The sequence below is a fragment of the Pseudorca crassidens genome, chromosome 3 (genome assembly GCF_039906515.1).
Source record: "Pseudorca crassidens isolate mPseCra1 chromosome 3, mPseCra1.hap1, whole genome shotgun sequence".
Taxonomy (NCBI): domain Eukaryota; kingdom Metazoa; phylum Chordata; class Mammalia; order Artiodactyla; family Delphinidae; genus Pseudorca; species Pseudorca crassidens.
The window spans coordinates 123,827,723-123,846,279 of NC_090298.1; the positions used below are offsets into that span (position 1 = coordinate 123,827,723).

At 40.4% G+C, this 18,557-nt stretch overlaps 1 protein-coding gene across 2 annotated transcripts in view; it reads right to left on the minus strand.

Annotated features, from left to right (window-relative positions):
* DPYSL3 (dihydropyrimidinase like 3) overlaps positions 1 to 15,912 on the minus strand; it is a 114,423-nt gene extending 98,511 nt beyond the window's left edge. The window contains exon 1 of one of the 2 annotated variants that reach the window (XM_067732164.1): positions 15,328 to 15,912. In XM_067732164.1, coding sequence (XP_067588265.1) covers positions 15,328 to 15,708 — 381 coding nt within the window. In that variant the 5' untranslated portion in view covers positions 15,709 to 15,912. Of the gene's footprint in view, positions 1 to 5,305; positions 5,376 to 15,327 lie in introns of those variants that run through there. The other variant, XM_067732166.1, reaches the window with a different exon arrangement.
* Between the last annotated feature and the right edge of the window lie 2,645 nt (positions 15,913 to 18,557).

The following is an 18,557-nucleotide window of genomic DNA, read 5'->3' on the forward strand; positions in this document are numbered from 1 at the left end:
CCTAACCGTTCAGACTTCCTTTCTTTCTTTCTCGCTGTCGTGTCCAGGTCATCCCCCTCACCCTCTCCCTCTCTCCTGTCTGCTCTTTACAAAGCCTTGTCTCCACTTCATATTTCATTCTCTTAAAATAGCTTACATAGTTCTCCTCTCCATGGTCAGATATGTATTTATTTTTAATGTCCTCCTCGAATCTCAGACACCCGGAAAGGGGGTCAGGTGTTTCCGAGCCTTTTAGATGATCTCGTGTAGTTCCTATACCTACTTCAAATTTCTACATCTTTTCATATTGACAAGTTGCCATAACTCACTCTGCCATTCCAACATACATGCACACACACACACACACACACACCCCTATGCCCCTTTTCTTATATTCAAGATCAGGGGTTAGCAAACTATTGCTCTTGGGTCAAGTCCAGTGCAACACCTGATGCTGCAAATAAGGTTTTATTGGCACACAGCCACAGCCATTCATTTACATATTGTCTATGGACAGCTTTGCTATACAGAGCTTAGTCATTGGGATAGATAGCTTATAGCCTGAAAAGCCTAAAATATTTACTATCTGGACCTTTACGGAAAAAGTTTACAAACTCCTATTGTAGACAATTGAGTGACACCTAATCCTTTTATTTGCAGACACTTAGCTGAAAGCAAGCATTGCCAGATACTGTCTTCATTTCAAATCACCTCCACCCACTTCAAACTCCCTGTTCCCCACCTGTAATCTCACTGGCTTCCTGACTCTCCCTTGGTGGTGTGTAGAAGAAAACTGTATCTCTGGAAAGGTTTTCCCTCACTACCAATTGTGTGACATATCATCATTTATCAACTGTATTATTTTCCTTCTTACTCAGTATCCATTTATCATACAATTCTCCATTTCATTTGCTTTATTTATTTCTATCTAAGTGACAGGATGTAGTCAGAGGAAAACAGCCCTTCCCCAGCCCACTTCCAACTCCCTGTAAACACTGCATCTTTTCTCTATGGTGGACATAGTCTAGCTTCTTGGAAATAAACCAAGTGATTCTGCCCTCAAAAGAAACTGTCATTAATAGTGGTATGTGGGCTACAGAGTCCTGCAGACCTGGATCTGAGCTCCATCTCTGCCACGATCCTTTGAATACTATCTGCCCTTAGCAAGGGCCTTTAAATCAGGTCAAGCAACCAGCAAGCCACAGCACCCAATAAAAATAATTATTAGACGAAAGCAAAAATAAACAAATGGGACCAAATCAAACTTACAAGCTTCTGTACAGCAAAAGAAACCACAAACAAAATGAAAAGACAACCTATGGACTGGGAGAAAATATCTGCAAACGATGCAACCAACAAGGGCTTAATTTCCAAAATATACAAACAGCTCACACAACTCAACAACAACAACAAAACCACCCAATCAAAAAATGGGCAGAAGACCTAAATAGACATTTCTCTAAAGAAGACATACAGATGGCCAACAGGCACATGAAAAGATGCTCAACATCGCTAATAATTAGAGAAATACAAATCAAAACTACAATGAGGTATCACCTCACACCAGTCAGAATGGCCATCATTAAAAAATCTATAAATAATAAATGCTGGAGAGGGTGTGGAGAAAAGGGAACTCTCCTACACTGTTGGTGGGAATGTAAATTGGGGCAGCTACTATGGAAAACAGTATGAAGGTTCCTCAAAAAACTAAAAATAGAGTTGCCATATGATCCATCAATCCAACTCCTGGGCACATATCTGGACAAAACTATAATTCAAAAAGATACGTGCATCCCAGTGTTCATAACAGCACTATTCACAATAGCCATGACATGGAAACAACCTAAATGTCTATCGACAGAGGAATGGATAAAGAAGATGTGGTACATATATACAATGGAATACTACTCAGCCATCAAAAAGAATGAAATAATGCCATTTGCAGCAACATGGATGGACTAGCAATTATCATACTAAGTGAAGTAAGTCAGAAAGAGAAAGACAAATACCATATGACATCACTTACATGTGGAATCTAAATTATGACACAAATGAACTTATCTACCAAACAGAAACAGACTCACAGACATAGGGATCAGATCAGACTTGTGGTTGCCAAGGGGAAGAAGGGGTGGGGGGGGGGGGTTGGACTGGGAGTTTGGGGTTAGCAGATGCAAACTATTACATAGAAAATGGATAAACAACAAGGTCCTACTTATAGCACAGGGAACTATATTAAATATCCTGTGACAAACCATAATGTAAAATAATATAAAAAAGAATATATATATGTATAACTGAATCATTTTGCTGTACAGCAGAAATTAACACAACACTGTAAATCAACTATTCTTCAATAAAGTAAATTTAAAAAAAATAATTATTAGGCATTTGGTGCATTTCATGACAACTATCTTGAGTCCCTCTCTACTTCTTCCTTCCCTTGCTCTATCTCCTGGTCTCTTTCTAGGGCCTCCTAGCTTCCAGTATTTTCTGCTTTAGCCACTGAGCTCACCTTTGGACTTGACCAAACTCTGCTTTCCTATTTCGATTCTGAGAGCCCCATCCTCTTACTCTCCAAAAAGTCTCACCAGTAGATATTTTATTCTGGATAATCCTCTTAGCCAAGCCAGTGCTAGGTGCTCGACCCCATTCAGAACTAATTCTTAGCTGCCACCACATACCAGAACAGCAAAGTGGTATACAAAGCAGTTGGACAGTCTAAGAGCTTAAATCCTACTTTGTCCATTTCTAGTTATATGACTACAGGAAGTCAAGTAATCTCTCTAAGATTGTTTCTCTCCCAGAATACGTAGCTATTAATACCTATTTTGTAGAGTTATTGTGAGGGTTAAAGACAGCAGTACCTTGCATAAATTAGTATTCCCTAAGTGGATCTTTGCATTAGAACACACCTTGAACCTCATATTTGTGCCCTAAACTCAAGGAAAAGTAAAATAACAATAGATTTTGGTGGGAACTACTTTGGTAGAGAAAAATTCTATTTTTTCATGGAACTCCTTTTACAACTTTAACTTTCTTCCTGTCTATATTTTTATCTCCAGCTGAGATTTAAAATCTTCTTCTTCCCATGTCTTTTACTTTGTCCCCATTTACCTGGCTTTGTGTCCCCTTAATCTCATCTGCTATTGAGCAATTTGGCCGAGACTGTACCCGTGTTTCTTACAGAACTTACACAAAATACTCTCCTGGCTTTATACGCTGCAGAATCCTGCCGTGTGAAGTTTCACATAGGAAACAACCATTCCATACTCAGTGTTCCTGCAGCTGAAAATGACCACACCACAGGTGTCCATTTCTAGGAATTTTCCACTTACAAATGGTAATGAAGTGAATATGCAAAAAGATTTAGCTAGAAGGAGGTCTAGCACTTCCTTATTTGCAGTAGCAAAAGAAGAGAAGGTAAAAATGAAGTCAAAACTGAAAACAAAAATATAAATGTCCAATTAAAAGGCATAAGTGATTAAATATGTGATGCCTAACAGTAGAGTACTATACTGCTATTATAAGTTATATTTTGGAAAATCTTTGAAGCTCTGTAAAGACGCCATAATAACTTAAGTTTAAAAAAGTAGTTTAGGGTTTCAGATCCAACATGTAAGGAGCTAAGAAGTTGCCACTCCATCCTGACAAGGAAAATGCTGAGCAAACTAACACACAAACAACTCTTAACGTGAGGACACAGGGAAAACCACTGCCCCCCAAACTGGAGAAAACAGGTGAATACAGAATCACAACTTACCTGAACAGAAAATCAGAAGCAAACACTACCAAGGGAACCAGTGCCAAGGTAGGAAAACCTGAACTGGGATTGATGAATTGCTGGAGGCTCAGCTTGGACAACTCAGAGAGTTAAAAACTTCAGGGGACCCAGTGATCCAGTTAACAGAGAACCCTCACAGTTCTGTGACTGTTACCTCCAAGAGCTTCCCCTGGTCCTCAGAGCCAAAAATCAGAGAAAAATCCCCTGCTGCTTCTGGCAGGGGGAGGAGAAAAAGAACCCTTTTGAAATACACCAGAGCGTTCTGTTCTTAACAAGGCCTGCCTTCAGAAGTAACTAATTTATCAGAGCCTAACCTCCCTGAGGGGGAGGAAGAAATACCCAGCACTAGCCACCTCCAGCCTCCTGTGTGGGAGAAGGAAAATAGGCAACTCCAGCCCCCTCCAGCCATCCTGTCCCACCTAATAGGTGGCAGGGAAGGACTGTGAAATTGGTGAAGTTCACAGTTCAGAGGCACAGGTTCACCAAAAGACTGAGACCTAATCATAGCACTACAGAATGCTTCCCCTACATCCACATCTTACCACCACATTAGTAAAGGTCTATTTATTGTAGTTCCTTTTACCCAATACATTGTGTCCAGTTTTCGAAAAAAAATAACAAGGCAGGGACTCCCCTGCCAGTGGTCCAGTGGCTAAGGCTCCAGGCTCCCAATGCAGGGGGCCCCAGTTTGATCCCTGGTAAGGGAATTAGATCCCACATGCCACAACTAAGAGTTTGCATGCTGCAACTAAAGATCACGCATGCTGCCACAAAGATCCTGCGTGCCGCAACTAAGACCCCGCACGGCTAAATAAATAAATATTTTTAAATAATAATAATAAATAATGAGGCATACTAAAAGCAAAATAAACAAACCAACAAAAAAATACCCCACAGTTTGAAGAGACTGAATAAGCATTAGAAACAGAGTCATATATGTCAGGAATGTTGGAATTATCAGACAAGGAATTTGGAAGAAGTATGATTAATATGTTAAGGGTGTCAATGAAAAAGGTAGACAACATGCAAGAACAGAGATATAATATAAGCAGAGAGATGGAAATTCTAACAAAGAATCAAAAAAATTGCTAGAGAACAAAAACACTGTAACAGAAATGAAGAATGCCTTTGATGGGCTCTTTAGTAGATTAGATACAACTGAGGAAAACCTGAACTCTGAATGTGAGGTTATAACCACAGAAACTTCCAAAACTGAGGAAAGAGAAAAAAGACTGAAAAAGAAAAAAAAACCAGAAGAGAATATCCAAGAACGTTGGGACAACTACATAAGGTGTAACATGTACATAATGGGAATACCAGAAGGAGAAGAAAGAAACAGAAGCAATATTTAAAGCAATAATGACTGAGAATTTCCCCCAAATTAATGTCAAGACACCAAACCACAGATCCAGGAAACTCACAGAATGGTAAAACAAAGCAAACAAATGAAAAAACTACACCTAGGCATATCATATTCAAATTTCATTAAATCAGAGATAAAAAAGATCTTGAAAGAAGCCAGAGGGGGTAAAAACACCTTACCTACAGAGGAGCAAAGATAAGTACTGCATCTGACTTCTCAGAAATGATGCAAGCAAGAAGAGAATGGAGTAAAATACTTAAAGTACTGAGAGAGAAAAAAAACAGACTAGAAATCTGAACTTGCAAAATATCCTTCAAAAGTGAAGGAGAAGTAAAGACTTTCTCAGACAAACGAAAATTGAGGGAATTTGTCGGCAATAGATCTGCCTTGTAAGAAATGTTCAGAGAAGTTCTTTGAAGAGAAGGAAAATGGTATAGCTCAGAAATCTGGATCTACATAAAGACAGGAAGAGCACAGGAGAAGGAACAAGTGAAGACAAAATAAAATTTTTTATTTTTAATTGATCTAATATGTAACAATTTGTTCAAAATAATAATAGCAAAAATGTATTCCTTTATTATTTATGCTTATATATAAGTGAAATGAATATCAGCAATGACACAAGGAACAGGTGGGAAGAAATGAGACTATTTGGTTACTATATGGTACTTGTACTACCTGTGAAGCAGCACAGTGTTATTTGAAAAGTAGACTTGGGTTAGTTGTAAATGGATATTGCAAACTCTACTGCAACCAATAAGAAAAGTAAAAAAGAAGTATAACTGATAGGCGAAGAAAACAGAGAAAATGGAGTCACATAAAATGCTCAATTAAAATCATAAAAGGCAAAAAAAGAATGGAAGACAAAAATAAGAACAAGGACAACAAGTAGAAAACACTAACAAATACAGTAACTATTAACCCAACTATATCAATAATCATTTTGAATGTGAATGGTCTAAATGCACCAATTAAAAGACAGATGGTCGGAGCTGATCAAAAAACACAACCCAGCTATACGTCGTCTACAAGAAATCAACTTTAGATATAAAGACACATATAAACTAAAAGTAGATGAATGGAGAAAAACATACCATGCTAATACTAATTAAAAGAAAGCAGGAGTAGCTGTATTAATTTCAGAGCAGACTTCAAGTAGGAAAGTTATCAGGTATAAAGAAGGGCATTACATAATGATAAAGGGGTCAATGCTAAAGGAAGGCATAACAATTCTTAATGTATACATGCCTAAAAACAGAGCATCAAAGTATGTGAGGCAAAATCTGATAGAATTGCCAGGAGAAATAGATAAATCCACTGCTAGACTTAGAGATTTTAACCCCCCTCTATCCAAAATGGACAAATCCAGCAGGCAGAAAATCAATAAAGACATGGTTGAACTCAACAGGACTATCAATAAACTAGATATAACTGACAGCTACAGACTATTTCGTCCAACAACAGCAGACTATACATTCTTCTCAAGCTCACACAGAATATTCAGCAAGATATACCACATTCTGGGCTATAAAACATACTTTAACAAATTTAAGAGAATAGAAATCATATAATATTTATTCTCAGACCACAATAGAATTAAACTAGAAATCAATAAGAGAAAGATAGCTGGAAAATCCCCCAAATAATTGGAGATTAAACAACACCCTTCTAAGTAACACACGGGTCAAAGCAGAAATCTCAAAAGGAATTTTAAAATGTTTTGAGCTAAATAAAAGTGAAAATACAACATATCAAAATCCGTGGGATGCAATTAAAGCACTGCTTAGAGGGAAATTTATAACACTGAACGCATATATTAGAAAAGAAGAAAGATCTAAAATAAATAGTGTAAGCTTCCATCTTAAGAAACTAGAAAAGACAAATTAGATCCAAAGTAAGGAGGAGAAAAGAAAGAATAAAAATTAGAACATAAATAAAAAAAAAACAGCAATAGAGAAAATTAAACGAAAAGCTGATTTTTCAAAAAGATCAATAAAATTGATAAGCATCTAGGCAGGATAATTAAGGAAAAAAGAGAAGACATAAATTACTTATATCAAAAATAAAAGAGGGGACATCACTATAGATCCCATGTACACTAAAAGGATAATAAGGGAATATTATGAAATACTCTACACCCATAATTTTTATAACCCAGATGAAATGGACTAATTCCTTGAAAGACACAATCCGCTAAAACTCACACAAGAAGGAATGGACAATCTGAACACTTAATGGTGAGAAACTCTAAGGAACTGACATTATCCAACTTCAACACTTACAGTAATCAAGACAGAGTGGTTTTGGCAAATGGATAAAGAAATAGATTAATGGATCAGAATAGAGAACCTAGAAATAGAACCATATAAAAATACAGGCAACTGATCTTGGACAAAGGAACAAAGGGAATACAATGGAGCAAAGATAGTCTTTTTCAACAAATGGTGCTGTAACAACTGGTCATCCACATGCAACAAAATGAATCTAGGCACAGATCCTATGCCCTTTACAAAATTTAACTCAAAATGGATCACAAACCTAAATGTATCAATAAATGCAAAATTCTAATGCCTAGAAAATCAGATAGAAGAAAACCTAGATGACCTTGGGTATGACAATGACTTTTTAGATACAACAACAAAGGTACAATCCATGAAAGAAATAATGGGTAAGCTGGACTTGATTAAAATTTAAAAACTTCTGCCCACAAAAGAAAATGTTAAGAGAATTAGAAGCCACAGACTGAGAGAAAATACTTGCAAGAGGCACATGAGATAAAGGATTCTTATCCAAAAAATACAAAGAACTCTTAAAACAATAAACAATAATAAAATGAACAACCCAATTTAAAAATGGGCAAAAGACCTGAACAGACACCTCACAAGAAGAAGATATACAGATGACAAGTAAGCATATAAAAACATGTTCAGCGTTGCACGTCATTAGGGAATTGCAAATTAAAGCAACAATGACATACTACTACACACCTATCAGAATGGCGAAAATCCAAAATAGCGATAACACCAAATGCTGGCAAGGATGTGGAGCAAAAGGAATTCTCATTCATTGCTGGTGGGAATACAAAATGGTACAGCTACTTTGGAAGACTTCTTACTTCTTCTACTTTGGATATTTCTTACAAAACTAAACATACTCATCATATGATCCAGCAATCACACTCAACTTACTCAAATAAACTAAAAATTTATGGCCAAGAGAATGGACTTGAGGACACGGGTGGGGGAGGGAGAAGCTGGGGCCAAGTGAGAGTAACATCGACATATATATACTACTGAATGTACAATACTTAGCTGGTGGGAAGCAGCCGCATAGCACAGGGAGATCAGCTCAGTGCTTTGCGACGACCTAGAGGTGTGGGATAGGGAGGGTGGGAGGGAGACGCAAGAGGGAGGGGACATGGGGATATATGTATGCATATGGCTGATTCACTTGGGTGTATAACAGAAACTAACACAGTATTGCAAAGTAATTATACTCCAATAAAGATCTATTAAAAATAAATAATAAATAAAGAGAAAAAAAATTATGTCCACACAAAAAGCTGCAAATGAATGTTTACAGCAGCTTTAAGTCCTAATTGCCAAAACTTGGACACAGCTAAAATGTCCTTCAGTGAATGGATAAATAAACTGTAGTTAATCTAGACAATGGAATATTTAGTGCTAAAAAGAAATGTGCTATCAAGCCATGAAAGGACACAGAAGAAATTTAAATGCACATTACTGAGTAAAAGAAAGCAATTGAAAACGTTAGATATTATATGATTCCAACTGCATGACATTCTGGAAAAGGCAAAACTATAGAAACAGTAAAGATATTTATAGTCGTCAGGGGTTAGAAGAAAGGGAGGGATGAACAGGCGGAACACAAAGGATTTTTAGGGCAGTGAAAATACTCTGTATGATACTGTACTAATGGACACATGTCACTATACATTTGTCAAAATCCACAGAATGCACAACACCAAGAGTGAACCCTAATGTAAACTATGGACTTTGGGTGAAGAGAATGTGTCAATAGGTCCATCAATTGCAACAAATATACCACTCTGGTAGGGGAAGCTGATAATGGAGGGCGCAGGAGAAATATGGGAAATCTCTGTACTTTCCACCCAATTTTGCAAGGAACCTAAACCTGCTCTCAGAAATAAAGTTTATTAAATGTTTTAAAAAGTGGTAAAAAAGACTGTTTAAAAACAGATAATACCGCATGTTCCCACTTTTATTTTGGAGTAAAGAAAATACACTCCTGTGTTAATGGCAGTTTTCTCTGAGACATTATGACAAAAGGCAGTTTCTGTTTTCCTCACGTGCATCTATTTGATTCACCTTTGTTCCTCTAACATTAGTTTTTGATTGCTCACCTACATAGCTGTTGCTTAGTAAATGTTTTTGAATCAATGAGAAAAGAGAAAATTAGTGCATGAAGGGAGATCTGGGGACTCCTCATCGTATTTATGGTGACCCTGGTTATCCACACCCCAGTGGCCCAACCCCAGACATATATTTTTAAAGAGTACACTGAGCAGTAGCCATCGCCTGGCCTGCAGCCTCATCACAAGCCTTCAATGGTTTGAAACTTTTCTCTTAGATGTTGGTCCATAAAAGACGACATGTCCCTGAAGAACTCAGGCTGACAGTGAACTCATTAATGACTATTATATTGATATTAGAACCACTGACTGCTATGGCTTTGTTCCAAAGATCATAGACTTAACAAGCACTCACCCAGCTGGGTGGGCAAGATGAGCCACCAGGGTACAAGAAAAAAATATCACGATTTATAGTTATGATGATATCTCTTCTTTTTTAGTTTGTACTTTTTCTTTGTATCTAATAATGTCATAAGATATTAATATATTATTTGTATATGTAATTTATATATATGCACATGTGTGTACATATATGTATATATACACATATATAGAAAGAGAGCATGCTCAAAAAATTTTTGCATAAAGGTACACAATCAGAAAAGTTTATAGACCACTGGTCCAGCCCCTTCATTTTAGAAAGGAGGAAACTAAAACTCAGAGAAAAGGGAGGTAACTTTCCTAAATTGTATAGCTAGCTGGTTAAAGGAAGCTAATGCTTTATCCAGTTGTCTTTTTTTTCTGCCTCATCTCACTGTTTTTTTGATGGTGTTGAACTATTTTTTGAATGCCATGTGAGCCCACATTAAGAATACAGATATATTTTAACATGACATTTTCCTGAAAGTTTAGTTTTTTAAAAGTGCTTACACACCCAAATAGACCTTCTGCCTCCTCTTGCAAAAGAAGGGCTGAACTTGCATTCAAGGATTCCATTCCCCTCGGCCAGATTTCCTCTTCCTAGGAAGCTTTATCCACTGTCTCACAGGAACATTATTTGATTACTGGAAACTTATCATAAAGAGAATCAGCTATAGAAATCACTCACAGAAAAGTATCACAGACCAACCTCTGGCTTCCAAAACATTACTTACAAGAGCCGTCAGCAAAACCTTGTCTCCAGGGCCCATTACTTTGAGGGAACTCTGCCAATCGCAGCACTACTTAGAAGGCACATTTTTTATGTCCCTCAAATGCTTACTGTCAGACTAAACTAAAGTTCTGAATGGTTTCAAACACACCCAAGTTTGGCTAAGTAAATGTACTCCCAGATTCAAGTGTGGCCTGAGGGCCAGGTAAGTAAGAACTTCTTTTCCCAGCCTGAGTGCAAACTTTAGTTTGTCCGAGCAGCCTTGTAAAATTCATTTACATTACAGTGTTTCGATCTGGATGACTAGAGAGGCCTTTATAAGCCTAGAATTCTATTGCCAGCTGTCTTCCTTTGTGAAGGTTAAGGAGGAAGACTTCAATTTCTCTGAATCATTTTGAAAACCATCACCCAGGACAACAAAGACAAATGGTAAAAGGTAAGAGGCACAGCTCATTTGTTTCAAATCCTCTCCTCCTAGACCCCAAAGCCCTGCTGACTTCATAGGGAAAAATCTTGCACAAAAGTGGCCCACGTGAGAAGCGGGGAACTAGAAATGACCCCCAGTTCCCGAAAGGGAGTTATCAATAGACCCACATAATCATAATGTCTTTACTTTGTTTTCACTGGATGACAGAGTCTGCAGAATCATTTGCTCTTGGCAGACTATATATCATAATTCTCCTCCCTTTAGTAATTTCCTCACTGCTAGAAGTGATTTCCTTTCTGCATGCATGGAAACCATCTTGACAAATGGTGAAAAAAATATTTACTTTTCACTTAGAACTGCTTTTTTATGTACTGACTGTCAAAAATCATAAACAAAAAGTTGTGTGGAAGAGTTTGGCAATATGAATGCCTATCATAAGAAAAATGTAAATACATACTTTAATAAGGTGTTTACAAATAGATCCAGAACCACAATACAAACAGCCAGTGATACCTCAAACCTGGAACATGGCATTTGGAGTATGACTCAGTGACATTTTTTACGTTTTTATTCTGCCAAACACTTTTGTTATTTAACCCTTTCATAATTTATTCTTTTATTAACGAAACTCATTTCCTTCAGGTGGGAATTAATAACTAGGTATGCTAGAGACAAAGCATATTTTAATTTTATCATGATATTTTAAAAACCTCTTTCTATAGCTTCAAAATCAACTTGGAAGAATAAGGATTTTGCAGCAACTGTTCTCAAAGACTGAGCAACTGAGCTCCAAGAATTCTGAATAATGGACTGGCAGGGAGATGGAGGTGGTTTCTAAGGTGTATGTAGTGGGAAGGTCCGTCCTTGCCTTGCATTACAGTAACATGTCCGGAAAAGACATAGATGAAGAGATAGAGATGGAGATGTCAGGCACATAGAAAGTGCTCAAAAAGAGATATTTATTATCAAATCTGCAGATAGTCCAAAACTGCAGTAAGGGATATTGTACTATAGAATTAAGCTTCAAAATTATCATTATAATAGAAAAATAAGCAAAATGGTGATGAATATTACAGAGGGAAAAAATCCTGCCGTTAAAATATTTTTTTCCTTTTGGTTTTAAGTTCAACTGTACCAACATAGTATGTAGATATCCTGGCTTATGTGGAAAAGTTTCTGAAGGCTGAATGACATGGAGTTTATTATGGAGACAACAGTAGGACATGGATTAATGAATTATTACGTGTAATCTTTACTACAGAAACATATGCTGTGTATAAATCACGGAAAGTAACTAGCCTAATGCATTTTGCCATGGCCACATCCCATCTAGAACACTGTGTTCAGTTCTGGGCACTATATTTTCAAAAGAATATTTACAAAATATAGTATAACCTGAAAAGGAAATCCAAGTGATAAAAGGCTCATACAATGCAGAGCTGAAGAAGCTAGGAATAATAAGGCTAAAAAAGAGAATTTTAGCAAGAATGTGATAATTGCTCTAAAACATATAAAAGGCAGTAAAAATCAATGAGTAACAGTAACATACATGTATTGAGCACCATACGCAAAGTAGTCACTGTTATCTGCATTTTGCAAAAGAGAAAAACTAAGGCACAGAGAATAAGTTACACATTTATGGTCACATAATTTGTAAGGGTTGAGCCAGTTTTCATCCCACTAATGCACCCCAGATCTGGGAGAGATCTTAAAGCTATTTCCCAAATATTTCTAACCTCTATCTTACAGGATCCCAGTAAGATTGTACTTTCTCAGTTCTTCAGAAGTTGGACATGGACTGATGATTTGCTCTGGCCCATGAAATATGAGCGTAAGTCATGCCCGTGACTTCAGTGTGGGAATTTAAGAGTCTGTGAGCAATTTACCACATGCTTTTCCCACCATGGATGTGAGGACATGGGACCTCCATCAATCCAGGTCTCTGAGGAGCAATAATGAACAGAGCGGCCCTGCAGATCCATCACAGACAAGGAGCAGGAGCAAAAAACAGTTATTGTTTGATTAAGCCACTGAGATTTGGGGACTGTTTGTTACTGTGGCATCACCCCACCTTTTCTGACAGATACACAAGCCTACATGCCTAAAATGATTAAGATATCTCAGAATAAGGAAACATAGTTATTCTTATATTTCCAGTGGTCAGAACTAAGAATAGTTTGTAGAAACTGCAGGTGGTAGACTTGGGCTTATTTAATTTTTTTAACATAAAGTCATCCAAAATGGCTTCATGAAGAAGTGAGCTCCCTGAAAATGGCAGTATTTAAACAGAGGCCAGATGATGATTTTGTACCTATGTAGCAAAAGAGATGGGTTCGTTAAGGGGGTTTTATCCAAGTTTTATCCAGCACCTCCAACGTGCCAGGCATTTCAGCCACAAAGATAAATCCAAACACCCGATCCCTATCCTCAAGGAGATAATCAAGTTCAGAAGTAGATAACCTCTGCTGTCTCTTCTAACAGTGTCATTCAACCAAATTAGAGATAATAACATGGTCTGCATGAAGCTGACAGCAAACCCAAACTTAGAAATAACCATGTAGCACTAGAAATCCTGGTTGTATTATTATTTTTCAATTACGAGGCAAAAGTACAGGGTTTGCAAAAGGAAGGAAAACGAAAGACTTGTTGGGTTTAAAAGAGGAACATTTTCCCTTTCTCTAGTTACCATTCTTAAATCTTGCAAACCAGGCATATTATCTGGCTTACATCAGGGGTGTTCCAGCAAAGGGAATAGCACTGACTCAGGGCAATTGTTACCGACCTTTTCCATCACCTCTCCCACCCCTTAGAGTCAAGAAGGGAACATTTCAATACTGATCAAAGTCAGACCTGAAGAGAGGCAACAACCTTTCCCTAGGGCCATTCTTCAGTTTAGAAATCAGCCAAACCCTTTCCAAAATATCAGAAGATTTTCCTAGAAGGGTATTTGAGCAAGGCCTAGAGAAATCCCGTATACTAAGGATGATGTGAAAATCACAAACTAAGTAAGTGATTCCAAGGCACAATGACATTGTTCCCCAAAGGCACCTTAAAACAGTACTAATTTCGGTACTTTCTTTCCCACTATTAATACTTAAAGCTTTATTATTTTTAAACTTCCAAAAATTACACAGTGCAGAGAAGTCCTGTCCTTTCACTGGCTCGCTGCATTTTAATGGAAAAACATCTAAAACTTGGGTTAGCATTAACTGTAATAGTTCTCAGGCAAACATTTCCATTTCAGGTTATTATTCATAACAGTATTAGTGCAGTATAATATATGCAGCTGGATTTTGCAGCCATTATCTAGACAAGGGTGAGGTATCTGATTACTATTGTTCCCCAACTCAAAAGCGTCTGTTTGAACTCTGAATACTCCAACTCTGCCCAGGCCCTGAATTTTCTGGACTATGGTCCTGATTTTCTATGAAATAAACAAATAAATCAGGGCAAGCTGGCTTTCAGTGCCATATCTTAAGTCAGCTCAGTGTGACATGAGTTTCTAAAAAACACACACACAAGAAATTGGCTTTGGCACAAGGAAAAGCAGCAGGGAACTTGCAGCTCGCGCTAGTTTAATGTGCACCCTTAATCCTCTCGCCTATTTTTTAAAAAATACAATTAATACTCTTCCAAAGACAGCTGGATCCCCAGTCTTGTGCCAAGCTACCTACACAAATACACTCTTTACAAACAGAGATGTGAAATGTCGATCTAGGACAGAAGAGAGGCATGGGGTTTTGGGTGTTTAGTCTAGTGGCTCCACACTCAAAAGTTTCAGGGACAGAGCTGATGTCGGAAGAGTGAGAGGGGAGACCGCCCACCCTGTACTTTCATCCGGGTACTATGGAGATGACCCCATTTTCCCAGGACCAGTCTGCCCTCTGCCCTGGTGACCTGGGTTGAGATTTTATCTAGAGTCAGAGGGGAGACCAAGACAATTGTGCTAATGGGTACTCAGACCTAGAGAAGGGCTGGAAATCACTCAGCCCTCCTGGGCTGGCCCGGCTGACACACCCACACAGAACCGATGGCCCGGGGATGCGGCAGGGAGGCGAGGGGACCCACGCACCCCGTCCCGCGCGCACTGAGATGCTACAGTTGAAGACACGCGCGAATAATCCAGATCCGGGCCGGGAGGGCTCGCTGCACTCAGAGGAGGATGCCCTTTTCCTCCCCCTAGTCCTCCATCCCCTTGCAAAGTGAGCAGGAGAAAGTTGTGCCGGGGCCATGGCGCCCCGGGCTGGGAAGGGAACGAGGGCAGGCAGAGAGGAGATCCGGGCCCACCTACCTTGTCCTTGGGGCCGAGGTTCTGCAAAACCTCCTTGCCCGTGGCGCTCCGGATCTCCACCCCAGCGGGAGCGGGCGACGCGGGCGCGGGCTCCCGGCTCTCCTCTCGGCCTTGGCCCCGGCGCGGTGTGTCCCCCTCGGCGCCGGACCGGCTCCCCGAGCCTCGGGCGCTGCCCTGGCTGCTCCGGGGAGTCTTCGCGCCCCGCTGCCCCACGCTCAGGGCATCGAAATCCAGCGTCTTGCTCTCGAAAGCGCCCTCCACGTTGCAGAACATGCCGCCGTACTTCTGCCGCGGGACCTGGTCGGTGGTGCCCGGCCTGGCCAGGTACACGGGCAGATCGTCTTCGTGGGAGCTGTCCCAGCCTCTGCGGCCCGAGGCCATGGTTGGATCGCGACAGTGGCCCACGAGTCCTCTTCCCGAGAGGCGGAAAGGGCAGCCGCCGGCAGCGTGCGCCGAGCCACAGTGATTGGGGAGGGAGGAGGCGCCTGAGCCTTCGCGCCAGAGGCGGCAGTGCTGCTCCGGTTCCTGCCAGTCCCCTGCGAGCCCCGAGCCAGCGAGCGCGGCGCGGGGGCCGGAGCGGCGGCGTGTTCTACTCGCCCGCCTCGCCCGCCCTGCCGGCCGCACCTCCTGCGCGCCCAGACCCTAACGTGTGGCCTCCCGCGATCACGCTTCCCCGCCGCCCATCCAAAGGAGAAATCCAATTTGGCGCGCGCGCGCGCACACACACGCACGCTTCCCGCTCGCCCAGCAACCCTCAGATTCACCCTCAAGAACTCGCCTCACTCACACGTGCGCACAAACCCTGCTTTACACACACTCACTCCGGAGTTGGCCTTCCAAACACAAGTCTCTCTGCCCTACTAAGGTAAAGAAACCTGTTGACTCAGGTGGGTTGATTTAAAAGCCAAGTCCTTCCTGATTTGGAGCAACACACACGCACAAACTCAGATTTACCAGACTCACAATCCCAGACCTGTCTCATCCTAATCTTAGAATTGTCTCACAATTGCTCCGAGTTCTAGAATCTGCCTCACAAACCTGCACCCTCACGTAATGAACTCCTGCATTATTGGTTTACAGAGCCCTACAGACAGACCAGCTTACTTCACTGACAATCACAAAAACCTGTAACTGACTCACACATTTCAACCCATTCTTACTTCATATCTACCACCCTAGATTTTGCTTTTTATCCACCCTTAATTTGCATCACACACAATTACACAACAGATCAGACTTGCCTTGCAAAATACTCTTCATACCCTGTCTTCATAGCACAGCCCCCTGGCTGATACCTCACTTACTGAGGCCAGAACTGTACCCTTGACCTCACACAAGGGTCCAGATTTACCTCAAAAATGGACAACCAAAGACTTTGCTGTTCCTGTTAGCCGACACACACACAGGTTTTACTCGTGCTGGTGCACACTCTCCCAACCTCATCCTCTTCTCCACGTCCACCCACATGCACTCTAAGCCAGACTTTGCCACATAAACACAGAGTCCACAAACTGCAGAGCTCACATCGTAGGTGCCCACACAGCCTAAACCCTGAACCTGTAAGGCTCACCTTCAACTGGGCCCCGTCTCAGAAATTCACTCATGCGGTTATTTAGTCTTCCAACGTGAACTGTGTGCCTACTATGCTCTTCAGAAGGTACTGGAGCAACAGTGTGAAACAAGGCAGATGGAGGCCTGTCCCCAGCAAGAGTGTAGACTACAACCACCCATCTGGGTAGCTCAGTCATTCACTAGTCTGCCCAACTTCATCTTCTGAATTCTCCACTACATCATAAGCTCCACGAAGGCATATACCCCATCTGTTTAGTCTACCTTTGAATATCTTGAGTCTAGAGCATCTATAGGCACCTAAGGTACTCTGTAAATCCTTTTTGAATGAATGGATAATGATGACAATAAGAAGAACAACAATAGGGAACATTTATGATGTGGTTGCTGTGTGCCACTCATTAATGTAATTGTTTCGCACATATGTATTAGTTCATTTAGTGCCCATAAGCATCTGGCAGGCTTCTCATGCACACAGAAAGGATGTTTAAAGGCATCTGCACTGAAGTTGATGAACTGAAACTCTGAACTCCAATATGGGGGGGAATTAGGATATTGGAAAATGGGATCTCGTTGAAAGGCCTGTAAAAGCCTTGGAGGTTTGAGGGATGGAAGTTGACATGAACTCAGATCAAAGCCAAGTATGTTGACACAAGTTCTACTTATCCCGAGTGAGGAGAAAGACACTTAAAAACTGTCTGTGTTCTATCAAAATTGCTCGTGATTTCTTAAGCTGACTTCCTCTGGGCAGCTGCTCCTTTTTAACAAATGCTGGTTGATGATGGATAGACTCCGAAGTTCATGTGAGAAATCAGGGAAACAGGCCATTCCCTCCCTCTTTGCTCCCATAGGTTACTTCCCCCCTCCTCTTTCCTATTGCTCTCATCTTTCCTCCTTTCATTAATTCACCTACAGACTGTTAGTGGGACACTTGCTATGTGTTCAGCATTGTTCTGGGTTCCCTCCTCTGTGGAACATAATTCTAGTGGCAGGGAACTGACAGTAAGTAAGAAAGATTAGGTCGGATAGCCACAAGAGCTATGTAGAAAATAAGATAGCCAACATTTTAATGGGCTGGTCAGGAAAGACTTGAAGTCTTCCCCATCTGACTCTGTAAACGCCACTGGCATCTCCACCATCAGCAAGGGCAATGGTAAAGATATTAGCTAACGTTTATTAGGAATTCATTCTGTGCGAGCTTCAGTCCTAAGGATTTCCACTGCGTCTTGATTAATCTTAATAACGCTACAAGGGAGGTGCCATTATTTTACTAGAGAAGAAGCTGAAGCTCTGAGTAAATGCCCAAGTTACGACAGAATCATAACTGGAAGCAAAGTATGGGCCAAGTGTCCAAGGTTTCCTTTGAGACAAGCACATTCTGAATGTAGATGCAGGCTTGTCTGTACTCCCACGTGTGGGGGCAGATAAGCCCCATTTTTAGAGCTGCATTGCCTCATGACTAGTCTGTTGCAATGTATATGCTCCATAATTACATTTGTTGATGAAACATCACATTTAAGAGTCAACAGCTGCATATGCACATATGTGTTTAATTAAGAAAGCCAAGCAGTCTTGAAATGAAGACTGAAATGGGAACGGTTAATCTGACTCCAGTTCTGCAACTATGTGGCCTTAGGCCAAGCATCTTACTTAACTTCTAG